Consider the following 25,390-nt stretch of genomic DNA (forward strand, 5'->3'; position numbering starts at 1 on the left):
GAATTAAAAGCAGTCATCCTCTCTGGGCAGATCAATTACAGCCCTCACTTGGTCAGCCCTTGGCTCTTGGGCAGGACACACCTGAACAGCTTTTAAGGCAGCCCCCAAACTGCCTAGTCTTCAGAATGTGGCAAACTTGCTCCACCGACATACATTATTGCACCAAAATTACAGGGAATTTGTAGTTATTTCCACTGTACTCAGATTGAAAAACTATGTATATTAGTATAGTTAATTGGTGCCTTCCATCATTAGTCTATTTCATTAATGTTGGAACAGTTTTATTTTTATTTACAGAGTAAGATTTTTTTTAAGAGCAAAACTTTATATTATTTCTTAGGGAGAAGCAGTTTATAGAAGATCTTTTCTCTTATCCCTCCAAGGATGAAAACAGACCACTGGGTTCCCTGAGGTCAGAGGATGCTGACGAATTGGCCCCGGTTCCACTGAAGTCTGCTTCCCCTTTCCCCTCCGCCTCCCCTTCAAAGGTAGACCATCACTGCCTGCTGTTTGGGACTGGGCTGCCCCTCAGCAGAGTGTCTGCCTTCCCACCTGAAGGAGATGAGCCTAGAATCAATTTCCTTATGGGTCTGGGTAACTGGGCCCTCTGAGAATTAGATAAGCTATAGATGGATATTATCTGCAGAAAAATGCAAACACTCCTAATCCCCAGTTTTTCTCATGCAGTTTTAGGGTGTTCTGGAATCCAGGTCAAGAAAGTGGTTTGAAATCTTTTTTTTTTTGTGCCAGGGATCTTCTGGCAGTCTGATGACCTGACCCTCTCAGGATAACAATCTGGTGCATAAAGTAAAATACATACGCTTTTCAGAGAAACCAATTATATTGAAATAGTTATCAAAATTGTAAAACCTTTTGTGATACAGAAATATCTATGTACTTTTATATAAATGTATTAAATAAAAAGACCTAGTGGAGAGTCTAATAACCATTGTAATTTTGTACTGATGAGCACAAAAGATAATATTACAAAGTCTGCCCCTCTGTGATGTGACATGAAAGCCTCTGTGACTTCCACTGGGTTCATCATTGAAGTGGTGCTGAGTTCAGTTAGAGGTTAGTAAGAATATAGGGGCATTTCTCTCCTATCACGATCCTGAACCTTAGGTCAAGAACCCCTGGGACACAAGGATTCTGAGTGTGGCTGCTGGGCATGGCTCTGGTTCTAGCTGCCTCAGCCCCTTCTGTCTCAGGCCACAGAGGGGACTGTGGGGCTCCTGACTCCTGACTCCTGACCGAGACAACCTGAGCCTATCATGATTTTTATATTCTGTTAGAAAAATTAAAGACGATACTCACAGTGGGTTCTGTCCTGTCATCACATGTAGGGGGAGAAAAGGAGGTACTAAGAGAGACCTAGTGGGCCAGCTGTGAACCAGTAACTGCTGCCTTCTCCAGCACAGAGCTGAGGCACAGGGATTCCTTCTGTGAAGCTGCCCTAGGTCTGGGAGACAGGTCTCTGTGGTGTCTTTTAGTTTGGATGCAACAAACATTGTCCTCTTACTTAAAAAATGATTTGAGGCTGGGCATGGTGGCTCACACCTATAATCCCAGCACTTTGGGAGGCCAAAGTGGGTGGATCACTTGAGGTCAGGAGTCTGAGACCAACATGGTCAAACCCCGACTCTACTAAAATTACGAAAATCAGCCGGACGTGATGGCATGCACCTGTAACCCCAGCTACATGGGAGGCCGAGGCAGGAGAATTGCTTGAAACTGGGAGGTGGAGGTTGCAGTGAGCTCCAGTGGACTCCAGCCTGGTCAACACAGTGAGACTCTGTCTCAAAAAAAAAACAAAAAACAAAAAAAAAAATTCAAGGCGCATTTTACTGAATTGCCTCTTGCCTTAATCTCACCTTTGCAGAGGTGCTCACCGAAGTGGGGCACCCTCCATGGCAGCCTCCATCCTGGGATAGTACAATGGCGTGTATTTGCTTCTTATCCTCCCATTGGCTTACTGAATGATGCTAAAATATCAACCTTTGCCAAAAATGCTAGGTATAAGCTTTGGGAGGTGTAAGTGTTTCACCATACTTGAAATACGAAATGACGTCTCACTGTAGCCGTGCAGTTATGACTAGCTGAGCTACTGCTGAAAAGCACCAGGGAAAAGTAAGATTCTCTCATTGGGATGCTGGAGCTCAGGCCTGCCTGAGGATGAAAAGTTCAAGTGCTAGACAGAAGAAAGTACTCTTCCTGATGAGTGGTGGGAGGGATCACACACTTCCTAGGGAAGGCCCTCAAATCAGCTTCCTTGGCAGGGACTCTCCTGAAACTGGGCTTCGTGGCCATTTGGAGGCACCTCATGACCTGATTTTCACTAGGAAAATGGTTTCTGAAAGAGGCTCACAGAATATCATGTGCTTACCAATTTTACTTCTTGCTTCATTTATACTTTCTCCCAGGGCCTTGGCTTCAGAAAATCTGGAGGGAAAAAAACAAAAATTGTAGTTTTTCTATTCATCCTACATGATGTTTTAAAAATAAAAGATTTCTGAGAGCTCACTAAAATATGATGAAACTTTATTAAAAAACAAAAGAAAAGTTATAAATAAGTAAAATATATTAAGCTTAAAAACAGAGATGAAATTGGTATTAATTATAGGTATTGTTAATTTTTACTCTATCCAGCACAGAATTTGCATTCTCATAGTCTCTCATTTAGGACTTTTAATTTAGATTGTTTTATGATATAAGAATACCAGAATAAAGCCTGACTGTAAGGTTTCTGTACTGCGATCTATTGATTATGATATCAAGATCTTATAACCCAAGAATATATACTTAGGTAACTTTTTCTGATTATAAAGTAATATATCAGAGGTGGTAAAACTATGTCTGGTTATGAGAGAAATCCAGCCTGCTGCCTGTTTCTGTAAATGAAGCTGTCCTGGAACACAGCCACCCTTATTCACTGATGCATTGTCTGTGGCTGCTTTCACACTACAAGACAGAGTCAAGTAGATAGGACGAGACTGCGTGGCCTACAGTGCTGGAAACATTTTCTACCTGGCCCTTTGTAGAAGAAGTTTGCGGATTCCTGTTATATATGATTATCAAACCTGATTTTGAAAATATAAAAACAAGAAAAAAAATTCCCAAGTATTCCTCTACCCAGAAGCAAGCACATTTGATACACACACCCACCCAGTCTTTCATAGAGCCAGTTTTTATAGGGTTGGGATCATACTACAGATATGATTTTGGGCCCTAATTTTTTTTTCACTTAGCATTATAAGATAAACCCTTCCCTACATTGTGAGACGCTTACCTTTGAAGGCTGCATATTAGTGCACTAGATTGTTGTGCTAATGTTTAGTGAGTGATTCCTTTATGTTTCTGGCCTATGTTTATGAGACACCCACAATGAGCCAACTTTGTGCTAGAGAAGCTGATGGGACATGGCCTATGTGAGAAACACTTAGGTCAGTCCCTATACACAGTGGGCCCTCATGAAATGTTAGCTGTTTCCCTCCTCTCCTTTCTGCCATGAAGTTCAAGAGACCATTGAAAGCCTATGAAAGCAAGCACCTAATATATGGCTGAATTAAATGACTGTGCCTGCGGTAGTGCTAGTCATGCCATGAGAGTTTAACCAGGGAGTGGCTTGTTTATGAGTGAGTGGGGAGCCATCAGGAAAGCATCATGTACAAGGTGGGAGAGACCTGGGTTTTATGGATCCATGGGAATTTTTAGAAAGTGTTTTATTATGAAAATTTCCAAATATACATGAAATAGAATAGTAGAATGAAAGCTAACATACCCAGCATCACATTTTAATTGCCAATTTTATTTCAACTATCTCCCTCCTCCCCTCTCATCTTCTCACTTCCCACTCTCTCATATCCCAGCAAATCCCAGATATCCTATTGTTTCATCTTCGAACACTTTAGTTGCCTAGGATTGTGAGCAGAGGTGGGCATTCCAGGCAAGGGAACAACATAAGCAAAGGCCAGAGTGCCACGACTGCTCTGTGTTTGATGGAAAAGAAGTGTGAATTATGTCATCGCTATTTTCCAAATCTGTCTGCTTGGCCTGGGACTGCAAACAGGAGGTTTCCAGGGAAGGGGACTAAACTTTCTGTCAATGTCAGCTTCTTGGGACTCTGCCCCTGGCTCCCTTATTAAGGCTGTTCAGGCTCATGGTAGATTCTGTATGTCCTCTCCTCAGTGATGGCCTGCTGCCTTCTAGGGAGAAATACAGTTCCACCTGATGCAATTCAGACATTGACATGATGTCACTGTGCTGTGCTCTGTGGGCTCACATGGCCTCTGCTGCTGGGCAGGTATAAGGCGAGGTTTGCTCAGGCCCTTCAGAAGATGAGGACCATCTTCAACTCTCCATTTTGTCAAGGGAGGGCCCACAACCATTTCATCACTGCTCTGTCCGTCCGCATTACCTAGGGTTGATAAGATCTGACAGTCACACACTGCTCAATGAATGACTCCTCCTATTTCCTGTTCCATAGAGTTCTGGAAGCTTTAGACTCTTTGGTATAAGGAAAGTACAAGAGCAAGAGTGCAAAACTGCTGAAATTCACATTAATGCTAGAGGAAACCAGAGTACCGATAGAAAGGGAAGATATAGCGTGAGCAGAGGAGGGACTTTCCACCGTAGTGCTGCCTAGAGAAGCCCTGACAGGCCTGGGATAGAGTCCCCCAGCCTTGGCAGTGCCCAGATATGTCTGGGGGCCTGGCAGAGGGAGCTGCTGAGTGCTGTGGTCAACTCTCTCCAAAGAGCTTCCCTGCTCCAGAGCTGGCAGAAACTGTGGGGAAAGCCACGAGCTGTTCCTGTCTCTGCTGCAGCCCAGTCCTGAGCTAAAAAGGGCTTTCCCACTGGAGAAGTGTGGTCTGAGGCCCATGCAGTCTTCATGAGACCATTTTCCCGTCACTCTGGAAGTTGTCACCACTCCAGGCCACCCCACCCACATGTGTTCCTGATCTCTGGTTGTCAAGACAAACTCTGAAAGGCCCAACCCTGAGTGTGGAGAGGAAAAGAGCAAGTGTCAAGGATGGTGGGAGAGATGAGAAGGCTAAGGTCTCAGTTAGCAAAGATGCATGAAAGCGGGGAGACCCCTTCAGCGCTGCCACGTTCTTTCTGGCCCACCTGTATCTCCATGCCTCTCCAGCCAGCCCAAGTCTCCCTCCCTCCTCACTTGCTCCCCTTCCTCCTGCCCCTCCGTCTGAGTTCTGCTCACCTAGACTTCTCCGGGGGAGTTTCCTGCCTCCTGATTTTCTAAAAGGCACAGCCTCATCCATGAGATGGCTCAGGGAGCCAACTTCCGGCTAAGGGCACATTGCACCTCTGTACAATATCCTAAGGTGCTGCTCACTGCTAAGGAGATGTGGCCTATGCCGATGAGGCCAGACCTTAAGGAGGGGCAGGGAGAAGGCTTTGTAACTCAGCCAGGACCACTGATGAGTGCCTGAGGGTTTCTTTCTACTGGTGCCAAAGCATTCCTATTAGGGCATCATTAGTCGTGTGGCTGGCTTTGGGGAGTGTAAGGTAGTGTGGATGCAGGCAGGCTGCGGTGTTCACCTGCACACACAATCCTGTGCAGGGGCAGGGGCTGGGCTTGGAAGGGAGAAGGAATGCAATGCTCCTGGTGTTCTACTAGCCTGGCTTCCCATAACACTCAGCCCTCCTCATCTACAGCTGCCACTGTGTGCCAGGTAGGTACTCGCAGACCCTGGTGAAGCGCTCTGTCATTGGCTTCCAAGGGCTCCACTCTCCTGCTTTTTTCCTTTTCTCTCTGGCATCTCCTTCTCAGCCTCCTTTGCTGACATGCTCTGCTGCCTATTCCTTGAATGTTGGTAATTCTCAGGATTTTGTTCTAGGCCCACTCCTCACTTTCCCTACTCCCTATAGGTATTTCCTATTGTTTCATCCCTGTTTCATACCATTGTTTCACATGGTATTCCCTATATGCCAGTGTCTCCTTGGCTATCTCAACTGACATCTCTCAAATCTCCACTTCAGCCCTGGCTTGGTTCCTGACTCAGGTATCCAATGTCCTGTTTGATACCTTGAAGGTAACTAAAAAGAACGAATAACCTGCCCTGAACAGCTCCCCTGTTCCTTCTGTTGGTTCTGTCTCAATGCATGGCACCATCACTTACAGGTGGCCCATGTCAGTAACCTGCACACCAACCTTTGCCCCTCTCTCCATTAGCGCCTCTCCTCAATCCTGGAGTCTCAGCCATTCTCCATCCTCAGTATCTATGAGAGCATTCCACTTAGCTCCAACTGCCTGAGAGCAGAACGCTGCCATTTCTCTCACAGATTTTTGCAACCACTGCTTGCTCCTTCCTCTGCATTCACACTGCCTGTCTGCAGGCTAGTCCCCACATTTTAGCCTGAGTGATTCTTCTTAATGCAAACCTGATTCTGTTACTCCCCTGCTCAAAACTCTTCAAGTGCTCCCCAGTGACCTCAGGAGAAAGTTCAAATTCCGAAACATGGTGAAGTAGACTCTTCATGCTCTGGCTCCTGCTGCCTTCTCCAGCTTCTTCTCTTCCAACCCCCACAACCTTTCCAGGCTGGCCTGAATCTCTTTCAGCTTCATCAAGTGTCACAATGTCTCTCATCTTAGGGATGTTCCCTTTACCTGGAAGCTGTCTCTTCTTCTGGCTGATTTATGCCTAACCCCTCATTGATGGAAACATCGCTGTGTTTCCACAGCAATGTCTCCCCCTCTGGATACTCTCCAGGACTGTGCAAGTCTACAATGAGTGACACCCCCAGGTGCTCCCCAGCACCCTGCACTTCTGCCACTTCTAGGCAGACAGCATACTTTATGTGAATTTCCTGTTTACTTGTTTGTTTCCCTTTCGATATTGGAAGCTCCATGAGGACAGCAACCACATCTGCTTAATTCATTATCTCTGGGGCTTAGAACAGGGACTTGCAGCTAGTAGGCATTTCATAAATATTTGTAGAATAAAAGAAGAGAAGCATGTGAGCAAGTGTGTACACAAAGGCAACGTGTGTTAAGTGAAGAGCACTGGACCAGAAGTCAGAAGTAAGATCAAATGCCTACCTTACCTCTTAGCAGTTGGGTCTCAGGCTCTTCATTTCTAGGATTAGAATGAGATGCCTGCCAGGGCTGGGTTGATGTGGAAAGCACATGCATGGAAATGTGCTTTTTGTGTGTGAATTACAACCATAGCCTGGAAGAGTAGGAACTCCCTGTAGGGAATGTGATGGACTGTGAGGTGGGAGTGTGTGTTGGAAGCAGTAACCACAGACAATAGTTTGTCTCAGCAAAGCAAAGGATTAGAAGGGATCTATGCAAGTCAATATGGTCAAAGGCACTCACGATGGTTGCTGAGTTTCTCATCTTCAATGGGAATGAAACAATGAGGGGATTAAGGGAAAATCTGACATTCACTTCCAAGACCAATTCCAGAAAGAATCCCATCCTGCTGTGGTGTGTGTCAGGTGGAGATACTCATCACTGGGGAAGCAGCTGGCTCTACTCCACACACCATTCACTAGAGATTGTGGGCAATGGCTGCTTTTATCCATGGGCCAAAGAGAGGAGCTGGTGGTCACAGCCACTCAGTCCCCAAGAGCCTCTGTACCCAGATGTCCTGTCATGCCAGCTGAGGTTGCTTCCTGAGGATGGCGGGGGGGGCGGCGGGCAAATATGTGTTTGAGGGCAAAGGGCTCCTACAATATCTTTCCTACTTTTCTTGTCTGGAACAGCTAACTTAATATGTTGATTTTCATAGAGTGAACATCCAATACTTTCCCCGTCAGAGAGGAGGACTGAAGACTAGGCCTATATTTTGCCATTTTTTTCATCTGTAAACTTGTACCTCATACCCTGACTGCCTCCACTTTGTTGTGATGAAGCTTCACCCTTCGTTCCACTTATGCTTTTTAAAAAATGCCAGTATTCCTTTTCTGTTCCATATCTCCCTCCATGGCTTCCCTCTCTTGCCTCGGGTCAACCAGCTCCTCCCCTGACCCTCCAGAAGCCTGCTGCATCCTCCTGCTTTTGGAAGCCATAAGTCTTCTCCAGCCATTTTCGTGGCTGTCAAGATGTCTCAAAGTCAATTTCAAATTGTCATTCACAAACAAAAAAGTGTTTTTGAGTACCCTTTTTTTGTGTGTGTGTGCGGCCAGCACTGCTTTTAAAGTTGTAGAGGAGCTGAGAAGATTCTAATCTAATCTCTGCTCTCAGAGTTTATAATTTCAGTTCAGTGGAAAATATGTAAATACAAAAAAAAAAAGAAAGGAAAGGAAAAATCATAAAGGTTAAAATGGAAGTCTACTGGGAGCCAGGAAACTCCTCCTTGCCATGGGAGTTACCTCCTCTGATGGTGCCACAGGGTTTCTCTCCACCCTCGGTCCTGTTTTCCTTTTGGTTTTAGATGGCGGTTCCATTCTGTGTGAGAAAGATCCAACTGAGTGAAGGGAGGCTTTGCTTTGTTTAGATCACATTCTCAACACCTTCATTTCTAGTAGCTGTTAATCTTCCCATTTATTTCTTCTTTCGTTATTTAATGGGACTCTGAGACTGGGGGATTCGGTTTGTATGAAAAATCTGTCACAAAAGAAAGTCAGCTTGCAGTGCCTGGATGCTGGTATTTGCCAAGCACAGGGTTTCCAGCCTCTCTTCATATTATTATATACTATAGGGATGAGTCATGCCTGGAAAATGTAGTGATTGTGAATTGCAATTGTCCTCTGCTGAAAAATCCGGCTTAAGAATTGGCTCACATGCTCTAGTTCACCAAAGGGCAAACATCCTATTAATGTGCCAACATCTTATTTCTCTTGTCACAGTCAGGCAGCATGACTTCCTCAGACTGGGGACCAGAGCTTAGAGATGCTAGAGATTCTCTGTGAGAGCAGCAAAGGGTACAGTAAAAAGGGGAAGAAAAATCTTTCTATTAAATAACACTGGGCTGAGTACATTGGCTTACACCTGTAATCCCAGCACGTTGGGAGGCCCAGGGAGGAGGGAAGATCACTTGAGCTCAGGAGTTTGAGACCACCTTTGGCAACATAGAGAGACCTCATCTCTACAAAAAGTAAAAAATATTAGTCAGGCATGGTGGCATGCATCTGTATGTAGTCCCAGCTACTCAGGAGGCTGAGGTGAGAGAATTACTTGAATCCAGGAGATTGAGGCTGCAGTAAGCCATAATCACACCAGTGCACTCCAGCCTGGGCGACAGAATGAGATTCTTTCTCTTTAAAAAAAAAGTAACATGGAATGAAGGAGATAGGGAAACCACCCATTGTTCCCTCCTGGAACTCTAAATCAATTCTTATACTCTGGGGGGACTGAGAGAGTCAGAAGAGATCGTGGGTCACCAATAATCCCTACATTTGTGCTCAGAACCTACTTGCGATGGGGTAGGGAGGCTGAACTCATTCAAGGCTTTTGCGTGGGAGCAGTTAGTTCCAGCCCCTATTTAGTGGCACTTTGCCAACATAACGTCCCAACACCAGCAAGGTCAGACCATAGAATTAGCTTGACATGAGAAATCTGGGGTAAAATGGGAGTTCAGTTGGTGGGTCCTGGTTGCTAAGGGCTAATAGAAAAGTGAGGCTTAGAGCCGAGGCAGGAAGCCATAACTGAATTTCACCCTGAGTCAACTCCCTCCAGCCTGTGTCTGTCTTCCCAGAACTGCTGGTCTTCCCACAGTTGGGCCACATGAGTCCTTCCTGTTACTAGAGGGAATGGATGCAAATGTGTGGAAGGGGTCCAGGTTACTGGAAGAGCATTTCCTAAAGTAAGGGTGGCATGGAAGTGACCCCTGTGGGCATCTGTGAGGCCTTCCTTTGATGTCTGTTGTTGAAACCCTGCTTATGAAGTCATCTGTTTTCATACAAGAACATTTTTCTTATTCCCCTTCCTTGAGCAGTTATAAACATAATATCTAATAATTCAATACTCTCCATCAATACAAATTAGAGCTCCAATCCTAAGAAAGGGGTAGGTTCTGGGTGATATCCCTTATACCAAATAATCCTCTAAAGATTATTATTACAATAACATTAAACAGAAATAGAAATTAAAAAAAAATGGGCTGGTATCCCGACTTTTCATTTGATTTAAAATGACTGATTTACTGCTGGGAAAACCTCTTTTCAGAAGAAAGCTTGTGTGAGTTTTATTAGTTCCCTTGTAATATGGCCACAAGGAAGATGGGATCGTCGGTACTGCCAGCCCATCCTGCATAATTTAGGTATGTTTAAACCCAAAAGCACATTTGTCACATGGGTTGTCAGAACTCTACTGTACAGAGTTAAGTGAACTCTATATTAGAAGGCTTTGGAAGACCACAGCATCCTCATCCCACTCATCCCCAACCCAACTCCCTGTTTTCCCTGTTGAAAATAGACCTAACCTTGGGTTACAAACCAGAACCAGAAACAAGGCCAACTTCAGAATAAGAAGGATGAAGTGCTGTGTTCTCCCTAAGTCAGTGGTTCTTTGACTTGAGCTTGCATAAGAATCACTTGGCAATTGTTTTTTAACCTGTAGGGTTTTGGAGACCTTATCTTAGAGATTCTGGATCTCACAGTTTCTGGACACTGTCTAAGCCAGTGGTTTTCAAATCTAGTTGCTACTAGAATCTTTTAAATCTCTGTTTTAAAAAGAGATGTTCAGGTTGCACCTAATTTAATCAGAATATCTGGGAAGCCAGGTGGCTTTTAAAAGCTCTGTGGGTTTTCTTAATATGAAGCCAGAGTTATGAGTCCCTGGTGTAAGCAAAGAAGCCTCCAGTATTGACGTGGCTGAAGGCTCTTTGGAAGTGTTTTGCATGGGGCAGCTATCTTGACATGCTTATCTTCAGATAGTCGAGGTATCCTGCCCCGACACATCCAACTGGCCGTATTAAAAATTCGTGGCTTACAACATGGATAAGGATTAGAAGGCTTGTGAAACCCTTGGATTCACAGGCTAAAATTTGTGCAGATGTGCATGTCCCCACCTTTCTAGGGAGATAGTCCTTAGCTTCACTGGATTCACTTTATTTTCTTCCCCACCCTCTTGTTTTATTCATTTAGTCATTCATCCCTTTCTGTCCCCATGCCCTGTTCCCATTCTAGTGGTTAAAGTATGCTAAAGTATGTCTGGGACTCATAAAGTATCCCTTTTTGATAAAGTATATCTCTTTGCATGCTTTTCTTTGCTTTCTGTGGATCTATTTGTAATTCATCTGAATGATGTGCTGCTACTCAGTGCTGTGCTTTTAAGATCTATGTTAATTGGTATGCACACATCTAATCCATTACTCCCACCTGCTGCATCCTGCTTCATGAGGCAGCCCCATTATTCTACGTGTCTGCTTCCCCAGTGATGGATATTCAGCATATTTCCAACTCTCCTTGGCCATGAACAGCCAAGGCTTCTCACAGCTGCCCCATGTATGTCCCCTTACAAACCTGCATAAGAACTTCTTGGGAAATATACCTAGAAGAGAAATTGCTGGGTCACAGTGGTAAGCATGCAGTTCTTTTGACTAGGAAGGGCTGGACTGCTCGCTATATACAGAGCCAAATACTCCCATTCCCTTCCCTGGATTCCTGAATGAGCTGAGATCTGCACCCTGCTGAAGTGTAAAGGCCATGATGATAGTCTAGGCTGGGCCCTCGACTCTCATTGCTATTTGCCTTTCTTTTTCCTTCCTCCCGGTTGACCTTCTTTCCCATCCCCTGTGGCTGCTGTATCAAACCTTCGACACCACCCTCCAGTCTCTTATTCTACCTCAACTTCTTTTCCACAGAGAAAACTGATATCATCTTTAATTTCCTCCCTCTTCTTCTCAGTGTGCCAATGTCAGCCCCATCTTGATTTGTTTTTTCTTTCTTGCTCCCTTCCAGGGCTAACCTCCCCTAGCTTCTATTCCCTACCTTCCTGTCTTCCAGGGGCCTTGCTGCGTCAGCATTTCCCATTGTTTCTCCATCTCTCTCTTTACCGTTGGCTTATTCTGTGGCCTATAATCTTAGCCAATTCTTTCCCATCCTGAAACCAACTTCCCTTCTACTTAAGCTACCTCTCGTTGTTCTTTTTTAAAAATGTTTTTCAGTCAGATGCAGTGGCTCAACCCTATAATCCCAGCACTTTGGGAGGCCGAGGCAGATGCATCACGAGGTCAGGAGACCATCCTGGCTAACACAGTGAAACCTCATCTCTACTAAAAATACAAAAAGTTAGCCAGGCATGGTGGTGTGCACCTGTAGTCCCAGCTACTTAGGAAGCCGAGGCAGGAGAATCACTTGAACATGGGAGGTGGAGGTAGCGGTGAGCCAAGATCACACCACTGCACTCCAACCTGGCCACAGAGTGAGACTCCATCCCAGAAAAAAAAATTTTTATTTTTCATCCATCACCAATTTTTTGAATGCAGTGATATTTCTTCTCACTCAGTCCTCCATGCCCCACAGTTCAGCCGATGGCCTTCTAGTTGCCAAACCTCTGTGTGCTTCCTGGCTCCCTCCTGCTTATTTCTCTGTTGTATCTGACATTACTGACAGTCTGCTGCTTCTTGAAGCTGGCTCTCCCCTTGACTTGGCTCTCAGGACATTATTTTCTCCTGGTTCTCCGCATCTTCTTTTGGCTTCTTCTCAGTCTCCATCATGGCCTCCTCTCCCTTTCCCTTTCCTTTCATCTTTTCCCTCATGGCTCTCCTCTTTCCGCCTTTGCACTGCCACATGTCCTTCTGAGAGCTCACCTACTTCTTAGGCATCCTGAGTTGTCATATGACTCTGAAACGTGGATCTCATTTTAATCAACAAATAATTCTTGAAAACTTACTGTGTGCTAGGATCCAGAGTCCCATGTGACATATGAGAGTTCACTCTTTCTTCTGAGCTCTAGACTCCTACATCTGATTGAGTTTCTGTTTGGTACAGCTTGAGGATATGTGTGTACCTCACAGACTAGCTAAAATAAATGATGTACCTCTAAGTAAGTTTCTTCTGAAAGGGTCCAGAACACAGCCCTCTCTGACAACATGTCAGCAGATAATCCTGCTTGCTCTGATTTTGGCCTGGAAAAGGCACCAAAGGCCTCTGGGGTACAAGATGTACACCACATATTTTCTTTGACTAAGAAGTACAGGACTGCTCTCCAGTACAGCTGGAGTGCCTACAGTTCTAAGAATATAATTTGGCCCATAGATTTTTTTCCCCTTCCTTTGGAACAGTAAGACACAGATAGAGTACAGGCTGATGAGAATGAATGTATGATGTGAGAACTGTAGATCATGTTGATACTGTCAGTAGCAGACCCTGCCCTAAAGTTGCTTCCCCAAATAGTACTGGGATGATGAGGCTCACACATGAAGGAGAACTGTACCAGGCTGGACATAATTAAATGTGAAACTGAATAAATGTTATGCCTTTCTTGTAAAAGTTAGGCTGGGCAGATTAGGAAGGACAGAGTAGCAGATCTCCTCTAGGCCTAGCTGAACCTCGGAGGGCCAGCGGCTCTCTGAGACAGCCTTACCTCTGTTTCAGAATCTGCTTGTTGTCATCGATGGTAACGCTGTCAGCATGGTCCCTCTTGAAGATTTCAAAGGCCTCCTGGCGTCCTAATGATACTTCCTCTCTCATTCCTGTTTGGAGACACAGGGAAATGGCCTCAGTCACAGCATCAGGATCCTATTAATTTCATTGTCACTTTAGTCAGACTACAAAACCAGCCCTGGCTCCAAGAAGCCCACAGCAGAGAGGCTCTGACCAGACAGGTGGCCCCAGGCTCTTCCAGCTGGCCACCAACCAGCCAAAGAGGCCTTTCCAGTGCCACCCGCTGCACCCCGCCAGGACTGTGCCTGCACAGCCATGTGACTCATGGGGGGTGGGGTTTGGAACATCTGCTCAGAGGAAATGAAAACCAGAGCACCAAGCCCCGGATTGCCGAGGACGTCTGCAGATGCACGTTCTTGCCAACATTCAGTGCCATATTTCTTCCTGTTATGCCCTATTTTGTTATTCTGTTAAATTTCCAGGCATTTAGTTAAAAGAATTATAATCTAAACTGAAAGATGGCATCTAGAAAATTCTGCTTTTAGTCTCCGTTTAACAATTCATTCTTGTTTCCTGTGGTTAGTGAGGGGTCTAGGCTCTTCTTCAGGAGTTAGGTTCTCAATCACAAGACCCATGAGCTGACCGTAGCCGGGGTCCCTGGGTCATATCTAACTTCAATATCCTGTATCGCCTTTGCCAATAAAGGCCAACCTTCCCTGCTGGGCCCTGCTACTGGTTCAACTTCTGGAACCCAGGGTCAGTACAGCCAGGACCAGGCTCTCCTCCTCACCACCTCCTGGAGGGAGGGTCAGTGCAGATGTGTGCCTGGGACCCCTCAGTGAGAGCTGAATTTGCAACTGGATTTTGGATGCATCTACAGAGCCATTTTTTTTTAATGCTTCTGCCCTTGGTTCCTTTGCCTGGGAGGGCTTTTCCCATGTTTTCATCCAGTAGTAGCTCTACCTCTGTGGAGCTCGTCAAAGCCCAGGCAGAACACTCTTTCCACCGTGTTCCTTATCAATATACCTATAACTCACACAGCTTCCGCCGTGTTCCTTATCAACACCCCTATAACTCACACGGCCCAGTGGACACTGCTACTTCACATGACAATCCTTTCTGGTGAAATGTAAGTTTCTCAGGCAGTAGAGATAATAGTTCTTTTTCCTTTTGGTGTATCCTAGTGTCTTGTTCAACATCTGGCATTTAGAAGGTGCTCAACATACATCTGTTATATGAGTCAGGTTGAGAATGAAGCTGGGTGGTGCTGAGCCTTGCTCGCTCTTATTACTGTGGGAACACAGTCCAGGGCTAGTGAGGCTCACTCTGAGGCCAAGGGTTCCACAGAGGCTTTCAAACAGGCCACTTACCATATATCCTCTTGCCTGGAAAAAACTCTCTGAGTCCCATCACCCATCCTAAGGGTGAGTAACTGGACTAGCCCAGCTGACACCAATTTAACGATTACTGTTGATAAAAATAGCACCATGAAGAATGTCTAAATGGTGAGGCACACAAAGACACTCCACCCTTTTCCAATCAGAAGCAAATGGGCACGACTCAGCTTTGTCTCCACATCTGCCTTGCACACTCTAGAATTGGGTAGGCCTGGGAATCCGCTTGTGTGAGATGCAGAAAGATGATCCCTGATGCATGAGAGACATTGAGGGGCACATTTCACCGCAGAGCCCCCCAGGAGCCAGCGAATTCATTCCACACCTCTCCCCCGTCCAGGTCTGCACCCAGTTCTAACAGTGCATGCCTTTTGCTACATAATAAAATTATAACAGACAGTAGAGGACATGAGACTTTGGACTGGAGTTAGGGAAGAGTAAAGCTCCATAGAGACCACACTGGAGCCTGTCTGGAGGATCCCTAAATTGCCTCCCACAGGGGAGCTGATGAGCAGGCTTCTACCAACAGAGAAGGTGTTGGGGAGTGGGGGGTGAAAAAGTTGTGGGGGTGGGGAGTGCAAGGTTGCTCAAAAAGCTGCAGGGAAGAAGGGTTCACAGGCTCTTCCCTCCCAGGCTCTGCTTTCTTTGCAGAGTTGACAGTGTGAACTGACAGGTGGGTGGAAAGAGCCATGCCAGAGCCCATGGCAATGTGACAGCAGTCGCTCCTGGGAGAATGTACAATGCACTGAGCAGCCCACCGGGGCTAACTATATTCCCAACAACCAACAACACAAAAGTAAATGACAATGTGAAAACACAAAACAACATGAGACACACCTTCCCCGAGGTGCACTGGGGCCTAGGTGCGGGGAACAGAAAGGACGTGGAGAGCCCAGAGGAGACAAGCACAGGCAGTTTGGGATCGTTGTGTACAGAGTCTTGAAGGTCCTGCTGAGAAATCTGGGGCCAGCAGCATAACATATTCTACATGCATTGCCAACTTTCAGAGACTTAAAACGGAATAAAGTACACACAATGGGGAAAGTTACACTGGAAGGATTTAATACTCTTCTTGACTTAAAAGGCACTTAGGGGTCCTGCAGTGCCAAGGGCTTATCATCAGGAACATAACATTGGTTTTCCTTCTATCACCGACAAGGTATTCTGGAGTTGGAGTTCTTTGATTGCGGGGACCACAGGTGAAGGACATTATAATGATGGCTATAGTCTTATCAGCTGGTTTCCTAACTGCACTCCGGGAGGCCAAGGTGAGGTGGCTGAAGCATAGCCAGAAGGCAAAGAGGAGAGGCAAGGCCGGGATGCCTGCAGAGACTTCATGGCCACCACTTGGAGCAAGGCTGAGGTCCACAGAGGGAGGGTCATGGGAAGGACTCACAGACAGCTCCAGTGTGTGAGCCCAGGTCCCAGCCTGGCCCTACCCTTTTCCATCCCCATTCTGCATGTTTGGAGCCCACATGCAGCTCCTTTAGATTGCACTAATATGCTATTTAGCACCCCAATTTGGGATCTGCTGCAAAGTTAATTAATAGCTTTTTATTTATTGAAGAAATCACTTCCTTTTCCCTCTGAGGATGTAGAAACAGGCTCTTTCTCCTATGGCAAGTTCCTGCTTCTCAGCATGCACTGTATGCATTTGAAAGAGAAGGAGCAAAGGAGCAAAAAGAGTGATTAAAAGCTCACTTTGCTAATGAGACAATCATCTATTTATTCTCTCAAGAAACATTTATTTATATTAGTCATTGTGCTAGGCATGTGACAGAGACGACGTAAAGTTGAACATCAAAGCTTCGATCCTTGTGTTTAAAGAATTCAAAGTCCAGTAAGGGAGAAAGAAAAGTGAACAAATATTTACAATGGAGGTTGCTGCTTGCTTTAGAGAAGCACGTGTCCAGCACCGGGAACAGGGAGGGAGGGAGGGAGAGAGGGAGGCAGGAACTCTCTGGGAGAGTGGGAGAAGCCTGCAAGCTGGAGGGAGCAAGTGAACTTCATCTGGAAGGATCCTGAAGGATGGAGCAGCATTTCCCAGGTGGAGTAGACATGAAAGATCCCAGGTGGAGGGGGCAGAGACGGAGTGCCAATTAGAAAGCCAACTTGATTAATACAGGTGGCTCTGCCATCCAATAGAAATGATCTGTAGTTGATTAAAAAATAAATTTCTTATATACACTATACCAAGCATAGTATCATGTGCTTTCTTACACATTATTTCAGTTAAACTTCTCTATGATCTCTGTTAATTTCATTGTATAGATGAGGAAACTGAGGCATAGACATATAAGTGATTATAAAGGGTTGAAAACTACCCAGCTTTTAGAGGCAGTCGGATCGCTCTTAGATCAGTTTTTCCATGGAAAGTAGGCCTGAGAGGGAGGGCAAAGTAGCGGGGCTCAAAATGACCTGGTAATATTAATAGTAGATTTACCCATGAGATCATACTCTTATTAGTGCCTATCTAAAATGTTGGTTTATTTTTACAGTATCACAGAAAAGCAGAACCACGTTTTTTTTTTTTAACCACTTGCATAGTTTACTTCATCTGTTAATATGTTTTATTATTATTTCTAGAATTTATAAGCTCCATGAGGGCAGATATTTAAAATGTTTTTTTAATTTCAATAGCTTTAGGGGTACAACTGTTGTTTTGATTACATGGATGAATTGTATAGTGGTGAAGTCTAGGATTTTAATGCACCCATCACCCAAATAGTGTACATTGTACCAAATACCCAATAGGTAGTTTTTCATCCCTCACCCCCCTCCCAACCTTCACTACTCTGAGTCTCCAATATCTGTTATACACCACTCTGTACACATTTGCATGCCCATAGCTTAGCTCCCACTTATAAGTGAGAATATGTGGTATTTGCTTTTCTGTTCTTGAGTTACTTTACTTAGGATAATGGCCTCTAGCTCCATCCAAGTTGCTGCATAAGATATTCTGTTTCTCTTTGTGGCTGAGTAGTAATCCGTGGTATATACATACACCACATTTTCTTTATCATGGATACTTGAGTTGATTTTGCATCTTTTCCATTGTTGTGCTGTGACAAACATACGCATGCACATGTATTTTTTATATAATGACTTGTTTTCCTTCGGGGAGATACTCAGTAGTGAGATTGCTGGATTAAGTGGTAGATTTACTTTTAGTTCTTTGAGAAATTTCTGTACAGTTTTCCATAGAAATTGTATTAATGTACAGCTGACCAGCAGAGTATAAGCATTCCGTTTTCACCACATCTGTGCCAACATCTATTGTTTTTTGACTTTTTGTTAATGAGCATTCTGGCTGGGGTACAATGGTATTTCCTTGTGGTTTTAATTTGCATTTCCCTGATGATTAATGATGTGGAGTATTTTTGCATGTTTGTTGGCTATTTGTGTATGTTTTTTTGAGAGCTGTCTGTTCATGTCATTTGCCCACTTTTCAATAGGATTTTTTGTTTTTTCTTGCAGATTGGTTTGAGTTCTTTGTACATTCTGGATATTGCTCCTTTGTCAGATGCATAGCTTGCAAATATTTTCTTTCATTCTGTAGGTTGTCTCTTTACTCTGTTGATAACTTATTTTTCTGTGCAGAAGCTTTTTAGGCCCCATTTATTTATTTTTGTTTTTGTTGCATTTGCGTTTAGGGTATTAGTCATAAATTCTTTGCCTAGTCCAATGTTCAGAAGAGTTTTCCTATTTTTTTTTCTAGAATTTTTATGGTTTCAAGCCTTAGATTTAAGTCTTTAATCCAGCTTGAGTTAATTTTTGTACATGGTGACAGATACGGATCCAGTTTTATTCTACTACATGTGGTTATCCAATTTTCCAAGCACCATTTATTAAATATAGTGTCCTTCCCCAGTGTATATTTTTGTCTGCTTTGTCAAAGTTCAGTTGGTTGTTAAGTATTTGCTTTATTTCTGTGTTTTCTATTCTTTTCCATTGGTCTGTGTGTCTGCTTTTATACCAGTATCATGCTGTTTTGGTTATTATATCTTTGTGGTATAATTTAAAATCAGGTAATGTGATTCCTCCAGATTTGTTCTTTTTGCTTAGGATTGCTTTGCTATTCAGGCTCTTTTTTTGATTCCATATAAATTTTATGGTTTTTTTTTTCTTCTAATTCTGTGAAAAGTGACATTGGTATTTTGATAGGAATTACATTGGATCTGTAGATTACTTTGGGCAGTATGGTCATTTTCACAACATTAATTCTTCTGATTCAAGAGCATGGGATGTTTTTCAATTTGTTTATTCAGTATGGTATTTCATAGTTCTTTTTGTAGAGATTTTTCACCTACTTTGTTACCTGTTATTTCTAGGTATTTTATATTTTTTGTAGCTATTGTAAAAGGGATTGAGTTCTTCATTTGAGTCTCAGCTTGGTCCTTGTTGGTGTAAGCAGAACCACTGGCTTGTGTACATTGATTTTGTAAACTGAGACTTTACTGAGTTCAGTTATCAACTCCAGGAATCCTTCAGAGAAGTCTTTAGGGTTTTCTAGGCATGAGATCATAACATTGGCAAACAGCGATAGTTTGACTTCCTCTTTTCCAATTTGGATAAAAGCAAGGATTTTTGTCAATTCTGTTTGCAGCAGTATTTCTAGAATCCAGACAGTACTTGTCACACAGGAGCACTATAGTATATTTGACACACAAAATATCTTTTGAATGAATGAATGAATGAAAAATGCTTTAGATGCTTACTGTCTTTCCTTCCGGTATAGCATATTGTGATTCTGTGAAAAAGGAGGCATGTACCCATTGTTCTCTCTCTCTCTGCCACCATGCTACTGGGCAGTTTCATCTCCTAAATGGTATGATTTTAGAAATTCAACACCATCTTATTCCCACTACATGTCACCATACTTACTGGTCCACCATTCGACATGAATTCCAACTCCAAGAAGCTTTTATAAAAATGCAACTACAGTCCTACCCCACATAAAGACATGTCAATCAGTGGTGAACTGCATGTACAACGGTGGTCTCATATGGTATCATAGTTGTCATAATGTCATAGTGAAACACATTTCTCACATAGTTGTGGTGATGCTGGTATAAATAAGCTGGCTGTGATACCAGTTGTATAAGTATACAGCATATACAATTATGTACAGTTTATAATACTCAATAATAAATTACTATTTACTGTTTTATGTATTTACTATACTATAGTATACTTTTTTTTTTTTAACAGAGTTTCCCTCTTGTTGCCCAGGTTGTATAGTGCCATGATGCGATCTCAGCTCACTGAAACTTCTGCCTCCCAAGTTCAAGCGATTCTCCTGCCTCAGCCTCTTGAGTAGCTGGGATTACAGGGCGCCCACCACCATGCCTGGGTAATTTTTTGTATTTTTGGTAGAAACAAAGTTTCACCATGTTGGCCAGGTTGGTCTCAGACCCCTGACCTCAGGTGATCTACTGGCCTTGGCCTCCCCAAAATGCTGGGAGTATAGGCGTGAGCCACTGCGCCTGGCCTATACTATACTTTTTATCATCATTTTAGAGTGTACTTCTTCTACTTATAAAAAATAATTGAACTGTAAAAAAGCCTTGGGCAGGTCCTTCAGGAAGAATTCCAGAAGTCATTGTTATCATAAAAGATGACAGCTCCACGTGTGGTGCTGCCCCTAAAGACCTTCCAGTGGGACAAGGTGTGGAGGTGGAAGACAGTGACCCTGATGGTCCTGACATTGAAGGCCTAGGATAATGTGTGTGTTTGTGTCTTAGGTTTTAACAAAAAAGTCTAAAAGGTTAAAAAAGAAGATTTTTTAATGGGAAAATGCTGATAGAATAAAGATAAAAAGAAAACATATTTTTGTACAGCTATATAACGTGTTTGTGTTTTAAGCTAAGTGTTATTACAGAGTTAAAAAGTGAAAAAATCAAGTTTACCAGATAAAAAGTTACAGTAAGCTAAGGTTAATTTATTATTGAAGAAATATTAGAAAAAATGAATTTAGTGTAGCCTTAGTGTACAGCGTTTATAAAGTCCATAGTAGTGTACCGTAATGTCCTAGGCCTTCACACTCACTCACCACTGACTCACCACTGAATGACTGAAGAACTTTCAGTCCTTCAAATTCGTTATGGTAACTGCCCTATCCAGGTGTTTTTTTTATGTTTTATACTGCATTACTACTATACCATTTCTATGTATAGATACAAATGCTTACCGTTGTGTTACAATTGCCCGCAGTATTCAGTATGGTAACATGCTATACAGGTTTTAGCTGAAGAGCATTAGTCTATCCAATCTAGCCTAGGTGTGTAATAGTCTATACCATCTAGCTTTCTTTATGTATATACTATGATGTTCACAAAATTATGAAATTGCCTAACAATGCATTTCTCAAAATGTATCTCAGTTGTTAAGTGACACAAGACTGTACTCTTGAAGGTAACATTATTTTAGTGCTAGCAAAGAAAAATTCCACAATTTATTGATGATGAGCTAAGAGGTACTGCAAAGACATACACTTTATCTTCTTCCAAACTTTGTTTAGTCTGTGACTCAGCTCCTCATCGAGCTGAGGACCTTGGGAACTTGCCATGTTCATTTCTAGGGCTCATTTCTTAGTTGTTTGCTTTTAGTGAATTTTAATCACAGGTCCCAGCACTGGACTCCTGAAAATATGGATGATTAAGAGAAGCCTGCTGGCTTGCTGAGTTACACAACCATTTAAAACCTAAAGGAGAGGAATTTCTGAGTCTCCGTCTCCAAAACACGACATTGCAATTTGGGTTGTGAGCTGGATGGAAAATATTTACAAGTCCCAAAAGTATAACCTCTTCTGAATTTTGATAATGATCAAAGAGCACTTAGGTAGACATGGTAGTCAACAAGCGGCTTTCAAAATCGGCCTCTGGGGGTTGGCTTTCTGAAAACATTAGGCAACCAAATTCTTGTGTACTGGTCCCTTACCCACTTCTTAATGCTCTCTTTGTGTGTGTGTGTGTGTGTGTGTGTGTGAACCTGAAATTCAGTTCCTTATTTTGCTAACGAATACAATTTGGGAAGCCCTCCCCACCTCCAACACAGGGTCCCATGGAAACCAAATGGAAAGAAAAAACATCGGAAGTGGAGAGTTTATGCTATTGCCTTTGGGCCCGCTGTCTGATTTCCTTTAGTCTGGGTACATGGGCCAGAGCTTATTTTCCTGGCTGCTCCCAAACAACCTACTGCTGCTTAAGCTATTGCTCAAAAATTGACAAAAGTAAAATGATGGAGAGAGTTGTGTTATTCATGCTGAAAAATGATTTCCTAGTCCGAGCCAAAAATATATTTTCCTTGGGAGATATTCACTCATGTGAGGCCTCAGTTCTCTCTGACTGAAGAAGAGAGGGAAGAGAAGACCAGCAGGGGAAAATGAACAGTGAGTGGGGGGTGGATTCCAAGGAGACAGGGGTTTGGAACACACTTTTGGGACTAAAAGCAGGAGAAGGTTCAGAGCCGGGTTGGGGGCATGCAGTGGTAAGGCAGGAAGGAAGCTGATGATTCACAGTGGGAATCATATGGAAGGATGATTATACTCTGCGGCTCAATAGTGGAAGCTCTTTAAACTGAAGGTTAAGGGAATGGCTGTGATGCCACAATAGGATAAATACCTACAATGTTTAGAATCTGGATGTGCATATAACAATGAGAAGCAATGGGCAGGGATCAAGTGTGATTTTTGTATGGTGTCTGAAATAATCTTTTATCTGAAGTGAAATTTCTTGGTAAGTGTTGACTTGGGTGAAATAGACAAAAATATCCTCACATAAATAATGAGAAGAGCACTCCATCCCTGGAATTCCACTCCAGGGTGTTCCAAACCCCCATCTCCTTGAAATCCACCCCCCTCTCACTGTCCATCATCCTTTTGGTCTTCCTTCCGTTCTTTAGTCTGAGAGAACTGAGATCCCTAAGTATGTGGAGAAGGTAGAATGAACAGGCTGAGGAAAAGGAAAGAAAGATTTAGAAGAGAGACGAGCCAGAGCTGAGGAAGGGACAATCTATTGAGCTGTAGCATGAAATATAAAGGTCAAGAGGGATAGGAAGGTCAGAGGGAAGGTCAGTGGGCCCACCCTCTTGAGAGTGGTGCTGTATGTCTTCAGGGGCATAGAGAGGAAACAGTGGCTTCAGCCAGAAACTCAGGTGCAGGACAAGCCAGCCAGCAGCTTCGACAATGGAGAGCCAAGGATGCACAGACACTGGACTGAATACATGCATGGAATGGTTTGGTGGGGGGGTGGGATAGTGGATCTTATAAGAGTAATAAGCCATCTTCCAGAAAGATTAGATGGGACAGTGGAGACAGTGTCTTTACTCCCCCCGCCCGCCCCTGTGACAAGGATGCTTGTGATTTAAGAAGGAGGAGTTTCTGGAAGGTTCATAAAAGACAACGATGTTGAATATGCAGCCCCTATGTTACCATTTTCCCTCTTCGTACCCCTAGAAGACATAGCTGACCAACCCCAGCATTCTTTCCTGGGAAACTAATCATAGCATTAGAGTTCTCAGCACAGCTTTTCAGCAGCCTCTGCCAGTCAATCATCCCTGGCATAGAAGCTCTTCCTTTAATAGGTGGCTTCCAGATTACTAACCAATTAAATGACAACTGCCATTTGATAATAGCAAATGTCATCATTTACTGCTACTGTCATCATTCCTGTGCCACCTGGTCCCATGGCTTTAGGAACTGACGTGCAGATGGTCTCCCCTGGAGAGCAGTGCCATGCTCTAGCATGCCTGTATCACTGAGGAGCCCTCTATTCGTGTTCCTTCACCTCCAGGGTGATGGAGGTCATCGCAGCAAGAGAGCCATCTGTCATGGTTCTGCTAACTTTAAAGGGCCTGGTGGAGCCCAGCTACAATTTGAGGGGTTGCTGGGCGGGTACCGCAGGATATGAAATCTGAGGATGAGGGGAAGAAAAAAAGCCACGGCCAAAGTGACTGCAGATGTGAAGACTAGAGATCAGATCTTTTGGGGTGACCAAGGACACTCTCTCAACTTACTTCCTCCTCTTGATTGACAATTTCTGGAATGGGCTGGTGCCCCAAGGCTTTGAGGTTAAAGGGCTATGTTCAACTCAAATAATATCACCTGGGCTAAAGTCCTCAGATTAGGACTTGCCTTGGAGTTTCTTAAGTAGCCACATGAAAGATGTCAAAGGAAACTTTAATTAGTAGGTTCTTGGGGCTGGCTTGGACCAGGCTGAAGCATGGTAGGCTTGGCAGTGGCTGTAGGGAGGAGAGCGAAGGGAAAATCTGAAGTGGAAAGCCACATAAACCTTAGGAGACCCACCCAATGGTGGCACCACATCTAAATAAACCAAATGGGTTCCTGACTCCTGATGCCAGAAATCACACATCCCACGAGCAACCCACACAGGCCCAGCAGTGCAGACCACACGGGCTGGGTGGAATGAAGGGGGCATCGCTCAAGGCAGGTTGTGTTTTCCTTTCACCTTGGTGACTCAATCTGATTCATCCACCTGCTGTGGCTGTCTCCTGGACTTTCCCTTGAGCAGGTGAAGACAGGTCTGGTGTGCCAAGGGAGAGGACAGGCCTGGAGCCCCTAAAACAATGGCAGCTACTCTGGGGTAGTTTCTGATTGCCAGCAATAATGAAAGACATTTAAACAGTAGTCCTCAAGAGCATCTGCAGAAAACACTCATTTTCCTAACCCAGCATCTCTGGAGTTTTTATTTTGTTAAGTGTTCTCATCCAGGACAAAGTGCCCACATGGGCTCTTATAGAACTCTGTGGACAGACGCAGGCACTGAGCTTGGAAAGCAGCCTGGTCATGCTGGTAGTTCTGTGTTTTAGAGCCAGCTTAGGAATCTGGAGGCCAGCAACGTTTCCATTAAATAAGACAGCACGCTGTGGCTCCTGCTGCCAGGCCAAACTGGACCTAGTGAGTCTTTTCTATTGATTTTAGCCCATAGATGTGGCAGCACTGAAAGAGCCTGGATGTCTAATTCCAGGCTCAGTATTTGGACCAATCCTGGGAATCCGAGTGGAAGAACACGTGTGTCTGAATTCTTTGTAGGTTGACTGACAGCTCCCTGAACAGAAAGGAAGCACTTTTCTTCAGCTTAGAAAGAAGCTCCAGATTCTACAGAATACAGGATTCCCTGAGTCTCAGATGTCCTTGACCGCTTCCAGAGGTCATAGTTCACAGGGTCCTGTTGAGTGGCTTCCACCCCAAAGAGATGAGCTCTTGTGTCAGCCTGTGCTTCAAAGGCAGTGATTAAAGCATTGTTGATGTGTCCTGTTGTCTAAAAAATGAGGTGAATTTTCTATCTATGCCTAAGTTAGGAATGTATTCACTGTAGACTCATTTATTTCATGTATTTAATTTTATTTATTTTTATTTTATTTAAGACAGAGACTTGCTCTATTGCCCAGGCTGGAGTGCAGTGGTGCAATCTTGGCTCACTGCAAACTTTGCCTCCCAGGGTCAAGCAATTCTTCTGCCTCAG

The 25,390-nt window shown here is 43.9% G+C and overlaps 1 protein-coding gene and 1 long non-coding RNA gene across 9 annotated transcripts in view; one reads left to right on the forward strand and one right to left on the reverse strand.

Annotated features, from left to right (window-relative positions):
• Positions 1–25,390, reverse strand: part of KIF6 (kinesin family member 6) — a 412,611-nt gene that overhangs the window by 87,696 nt on the left and 299,525 nt on the right. For all 8 annotated transcript variants that reach the window (XR_013534802.1, XR_013534801.1, XM_035295546.3 and 5 more), the window contains 2 exons: positions 13,493–13,601; positions 2,387–2,442 (listed from right to left, as the gene is read on the reverse strand). Coding sequence is in view for 6 of the 8 variants with exons in the window: in XM_035295546.3 (XP_035151437.1) it covers positions 2,387–2,442; positions 13,493–13,601 (165 nt within the window). In the remaining 2 variants the exon portion in view is untranslated. The remainder of the gene's footprint in view (positions 1–2,386; positions 2,443–13,492; positions 13,602–25,390) is intronic.
• On the forward strand, positions 16,870–22,163 carry LOC144582329 (uncharacterized). The gene is made up of 2 exons (XR_013534803.1): positions 16,870–16,953; positions 20,139–22,163. It is a non-coding gene; the product is annotated as an uncharacterized LOC144582329 (long non-coding RNA).

This window comes from Callithrix jacchus, chromosome 4 (genome assembly GCF_049354715.1).
Source record: "Callithrix jacchus isolate 240 chromosome 4, calJac240_pri, whole genome shotgun sequence".
NCBI lineage: Eukaryota > Metazoa > Chordata > Mammalia > Primates > Cebidae > Callithrix > Callithrix jacchus.